Source organism: Phalacrocorax aristotelis, chromosome W (genome assembly GCF_949628215.1).
Source record: "Phalacrocorax aristotelis chromosome W, bGulAri2.1, whole genome shotgun sequence".
In the NCBI taxonomy this organism is placed as follows: Eukaryota; Metazoa; Chordata; class Aves; order Suliformes; family Phalacrocoracidae; genus Phalacrocorax; species Phalacrocorax aristotelis.
In genome coordinates this window covers 16,966,631-16,972,630 of record NC_134310.1, presented here as the reverse complement: position 1 = coordinate 16,972,630, position 6,000 = coordinate 16,966,631, and the positions used below count along the sequence as shown (strand labels likewise).

Below are 6,000 nucleotides of genomic sequence, written 5' to 3'. Positions count from 1 at the left end.
TAGTTCTGAGGAAAAATCCTTCATTAGGGGAGTGAGAGAGGAAGAGACTATTTATTTGATCTGGGAAAAAGTAAGTCTTACTTATTTTGGTGAACAGCTACAATGGTTAATTCAATTCCTTCTGCAGAGGAAAAATTTTTAGTCCCAATAGTTGTGTTGGGATGCAGATGACACTGCAATTTTATTATATTTCAAAAATATTTTTGGTAATTATGCAATCAATACTGAAAACCTCTGGCCATAAGAAGAGTACTCATTTTCTTGAAAAATAAAATATATATATTTTTTCTGTACTTAGATTTTAGAAAGGTGCTGACATTCACTTCCTGTGAATTTTATGATTTGCTTAAGATTTAGAAAGCACTTATGCCAAAAAGGGTTTGAAAACAATCGTAAGCATTATTTCCTATTGATACAATCTTCAAACAGGAAATACTGGCAAGAGAAGACAAAGCAAGTAAGTGAATAATTACTGTTACGTGATAGACTTTTCTCACAGAGTTCTAGTGCTGAATTTGATTTATAATGAATTGCTTGTTTGGATCTGTGAGACACCAAAACCACTCACTTTGATCTATTGTTTTTTCAAATAATGAGTTACATTATTTAGCCTAACATGCTGTGCTTGAGAGAATTTCTCTCTTGTATCTATAGAATGTGACATTCTAATTTGAAAAATTTGCTAGCAGTTGATAAAACAGACTAGACATTGTTAAAGAATACCAGGTAGTGTTTTATTCATTTCAGAAACTCAGTGCCAACTGGCACATCAGCTTCCATTTATCCTCCAGGAAATGCTTTGCAACAGAGGCCCAGGAAAAGCTGAATGATTTATTCAGTCTGAGAGTACCAAGCTACACAGCCCTGGTCAGTCCATTTCAGAGTTCACTCTCAAACCAATGCCCTCAGCTACATCCAGTTTTATTATGTTGAAGAGAAAGTTTGTGGAACATACAAAAAGTTATTTTAAGGCTGTGAACTCTGTACTGTGAGCCCTTCACTGTTCTTATAACAATCATGCATATTCTGCTATCACTGATGTGAGGACAAGGCACACACCGAACTGTGATTTGAGATTTACCTAATAGGACAGAAGAAAGATTTTAGGGGCATTTCTTTGTATTTTGGCACAGTTTTACTCAAGTAGGAGTAAAATTTATAGTCTTTTTTGTTATAGCAAGAAACTTCAATGTGGCAACCCTAAAAAGAAGACCCATCAATGCTATTGCAACTGAATCATGCAGATGTTATCATTATCCATAACTCAAAAAATTCAGTGACATTTAAATTATTTCCTGTAAAAAAAAAAAAAAAAAGAAAAAGCTTTTAATCTTATTAGTAAAGACTGAAACTCAAAGACAGTAATATTTCTCTAGATAATTTTTGGCAGTTCTGAATTCAATTTGCATGCAAGAGTACTAGCTCAAAGACTTTCATCCTCATAGTTTATATAGAGAATTTAGCTTATAGAATTTACTATCGATTTGAATTTGAATTTATACTTTGTAAAATTTAAGACACATGTCTCAGTGACACAATGAAAATGTTTGTCAGAATTAGATACTCCTGCCACTTTTATTGAAATGAGGCCATTAATTCCATTGATTTCAGTAGAATAATTTTTACTATATGTATTTACATTTAAGACAAAACATTGCAGGTTTTATATTACAGGTAATGAAGGAGAAACCTCTGGATTTGTGGCTGATATATTTAGCACAATGCTAAAATCACACTTTACAGTACATAATCATATGCAACCTTCAGATTAGCCAGTGGGGTATGCTGAGCTAGTTGAGAAAAGTGAAAATTTAAAATCTCAACACTGAACTAATGAATTGGTTGTTATCAACAGCTTTGGCAGCTTATCAGTTGCATTAGATAAGGTTACATGAGAGTATATGTAAGCTATATATGTAACCAAGATCAGCAAAGGGAATGTGCAATCCTCTTTTTCAAATATTTCTATTGGTACTCTTAAAAAGTGGGTGGAATTTTAATTTATATTAAAATTGTAATTTAGCACACTTCAAAGGAAAGTTTGGAAGGAGTATGAAAGGAAAAGACTGAAGAGATGTCCATACAGTGGGCATCAGGGTATACAAAGTGGGTCACGATGATGAACAGTCAAAGGACTGTATATCGATCTGAAATCACACTGAGGTCAGACTCAGAAAACTGTAGCTCTCTTGTACTAGAAAGAAGTTCTAAAGAGAGTGGAATATTTTTCCACTCATCATCTTTTTCTGCTCTGAGTCTTTATTAAAAAAGAGTTTGGGGAACAGGAATGACTAGATGAATCTTCTGAACAATCAGAAAGGTTTGACTGGCATTGGATATCCTCCTTAGATTTCACCGTGTCCTGATGTCCCTAATTTACTGAAAAAAAGCTTCTGAAAAACGCTTTGTTTTGGTTTTCTTTCCTTTGTTGAATACAAATTGAAATTGTCACTTTTTGGTATAATCTTTCTAAGATTAATTCTGTGAGGAAAAGCATGCCAAAGTGTCTGTACTCAGAAACCTAACCCAAACCCAAGATATATCTGGATGGATGCAATACTATAACATTAATATTTGGATCTCAGTTCCCCAAGTTACTGAGGTGTATACCAAAAACTGAGCACTTGCATGCTCTCAGTGTAGTAACAAAACTACATAAGCTTAATCATTTTGCTGAATCAGAGAGTAAATTACTACAGGCAGGCAAAATTAAGTATGTGATAGTCACCTAAAAATTTCAGGAAACTGCTTACCAGTGCAGACAGATTATGCTTTAATAATTTTTTAGGTTGTAAAAGTTTGTTTAAAAATAGTATGCCTAAAATGGGCTTCATTGCTTATTTCTAAAAGTTACAGAAATAATCCTGCAAGCTCTTAAGTGTTATATGTTCCTGCTAGACACCAGTATATCTTTAAAAGTATGACTACAGACAGTGACCTCCCTCCGAGGTTTGAATTGACTATCTTGTATAAGTGAGATAAATAATCTTGTGCAGTATGAGATTTTTTTTTATTTTTGTCACAGAATGCTTTGTCTGATTTATGACTGAAAGTGAGGTGATCTGTATGACTACATTCTCTTTCAGAGTTTCACAAAAAAGATCACTTTTTATCTCAATGACCACAGATCAAAGCATCTTATGATAAAAGCTGAAGAACATTTACAGTTTAAATAGCACTACCAAACAGGTCAGTGGTCAAACAGTTGATTTGATGCCCAATACACTGCACAAAGGTGACTTACTTTCTGTTCTCTTTGTCCTGTTGAACACTCAGGGTCAGGGAACCATACAGATTTGCTTAGGAAAAATCAGCACATACATAGGATGTGGTCTATCCTGTAGAACTGAAACCAGTGTGATCTCACTTAAACAGAAATATGTGAATTGCAATCATAACAGAATTCTTAAAGATGGTTAAAAGTGTTTCCAGGTTGTTTTCCTTAAACAGATGACAGATAGACCTGCTCTAACTTTTACAGTCAACCAAAGTCTTTGCCTTAATTCCAGTGACCATTGGATCCCACAGGTAATACAGTGCAATGTCAACACTCAGTGCTTATACATATCCTATTTCCTTTGAGTTTACTTACAGTATCTGGGAGCTAGAAATACCTCCTGTTTCCTTCCAGTCCAATTGACGTACTTCAGTGTGAGGTGGAGCAAGCTGAGCATGGACTCCAGATCCAGATCCCTGTTTACACACAAACAAAACCAAAATCACCGCTTGGCATATGTGAAAAGCTTGTATCTGCACTCAGGTACACCTGCCATTTTACGCTTTACAGTAAGACAGGCAAGCGCCCACGGTGGCACAGCCCTCCTGCACACCATCGTGCCTTCCCAGCAGGAATTGCACCCCTGCATGCTCCAGCTGCATGCACAGCAGCCCACACATAATGCACCTCTATGCTCGTGTGCTCAGCCATGTATTTTCAGTCAGCGTAATGTTCAGGGACACAGAAACAGCCACTCGGAGATAGTAAAAGTTGTCTAATTGGAGCCAACTGTTTTGTGTGTGAAAACAAATGTCACTCAAAACCTGGCCTTCCCTCCTCACACCCCCTCCTCCTCCCTTGCTATCACACACACACCACACCAGCAAAGGTTTTGATTTCATTTTCAGCAGTATGAACCCAAAATGCCTGTGCTACCTCCAGTGCCGTCAGTCGGCTCCATTACCAGACAGACTCCTGCCTCTTGCTCTCTTCCAGTGAATCTGTTCCGTAAAAAGCATGAGACAGGCTTCGCAAGAGACAGTCTGCGTGTAAAGGGCAAGCCTGTGAGTACTCTCCACGGTTTCATTTCCAGCCACCATTTCCTGCTCTCAGTGTGGAAGCACACTACCACCCAGCACCTCACTGCTCAGTTCACCCAAGGCGAAATACAAACCCACCCATTTTATTGCATTTCTGTTGGAAGAACAGGCAGGGCCGCCAGCCGCGGCCCTCGGAGCAGCCCCGCACTCTGCCGGGGAGCCTCTCCTCCCCACTCTTCCTCTTCGCCCGAGGACCGTCGCCTCAGTCCGCACCAAGCGCCACCCCAGCGAGTGGCACCGCCCGCCACCGCCACGTGGAGGGAGGAAGGCCGGGCCCCCCGCCCCGCCCCGCGGGCCACTGCACTCGCGGCCACAAATCGAGCCGCCGCCAGGCCCACGCGCGCTGCGGCTCCGAGGGCAGAGCCTGCCCCCGCCGCCGGATCCTCTTCATCCCCTCATCCCGGGTGCTTCAGCCCCTCAAGGACTCCGGGGCGCTCAATGTCAGGCGGGCGGTGTGGCGCGGCCGCTGGCAGGGGGCGGGCGAGGGGAAGCAGTGCCAGCCCTGCGTGGAAGCGCGGCTCAGAGTCGGCGGCGCTGGCCATGCCGGGCGGCGCGGAGCTGAGCCCAGCACAGCCGCGCCGCTGAAGGGCACCGGCGGCGGCGAGGCTTCCCCACGCTCTCCTGCGGCTAGCGCGCGCCCGCCCCGCAGCATGGAGGCTGGGAAGCGCAGCTCCTCACCCGGCAGTCGGGACGATAGCAGCACTAACGCCGTACTAGCCAAGCCGGCGGCCTCGGTGGAGAAAGCCCAGAGCAGCCCCGGCGGCGGGGGCAGCGGCGTCGTCGTGAAGGAGCATGGTAAATTGGTGTGCTTCAAAGTGGACGGCGGCGGGGGCGAGGAGCCCGTGGTGGGCTTCGAGGATGCCGAGAGGCCCCGGCGGCAGTACGGCTTCATGCAGCGGCAGTTCACCTCCATGCTTCAGCCGGGGGTCAACAAATTCTCCCTCCGCATGTTCGGCAGCCAGAAGGCGGTGGAGAAGGAGCAGGAAAGGGTTAAAACTGCGGGGTTCTGGATCATCCACCCCTACAGCGACTTCAGGTGAGCGCGGGGCTCCCGCGACCGCATGGGGGGTGGCCCCACCGCAGAAGGCAGAGCGGCGCTCCCGCCGCCTAGCCCCTCGCCCGGCAGAAACTTCGGCGGGCTCCGGCCTGAGGGGGGGCGACGAACACCGGCGCTCTGTCGGCGGCCGGCCGCGCCCCGCGGAGGAGAGTGGCTTCCCCCGCTCGCCGGCCCCGCGGGCGGGCCCCGCCTCGCTCCTTCCCTCCCTCCCTGTGGCGCCTCGCTTGGCGACTAAAACTTTGCCCCCCCCCGTCCTCCGTCCCTGCGTCGGGTAAGGTTCTGGAAGCCGGCGCGGGGCGGTTGCCCTGCCATCTGCGGTCCGTGCACCGCCGGCTGGGCGGCCGCAGAGCTTGCCCCGGCGCGGCGCTCTCCAGCGTGCTGCACCCGGGCCGCGCCGACCGCCCCCGCGGGGCTGCAGGCACCGCGTGGCCGGCATCGCACGGCGGGGAGGCTGCGCGGGCAGTGGGGCCGTCCCGTGCTGGTGGTATCGCGGGGGCCGTCGCATTCGCTGCGTCCGTCGGGCGGGGAGCGGGCGGGGGCGCCGCCGGAGCGGGGCACGGCTCTGCCCAAGGGTGGGAGAGCTCGCTGGGGTGCACGCAGTAACGTAGGAATTTATTTAAAATCCT

At 46.5% G+C, this 6,000-nt stretch overlaps 1 protein-coding gene across 1 annotated transcript in view; it reads left to right on the top strand.

Moving 5' to 3' along the window:
* The first annotated feature begins 4,967 nt into the window (after positions 1 to 4,967).
* The window catches only part of LOC142049882 (potassium/sodium hyperpolarization-activated cyclic nucleotide-gated channel 1-like), a 307,027-nt gene continuing 305,994 nt past the window's right edge, over positions 4,968 to 6,000 (top strand). Inside the window, exon 1 of the mRNA XM_075078045.1 lies at positions 4,968 to 5,353. Coding sequence (XP_074934146.1) covers positions 4,968 to 5,353 — 386 coding nt within the window. The remainder of the gene's footprint in view (positions 5,354 to 6,000) is intronic.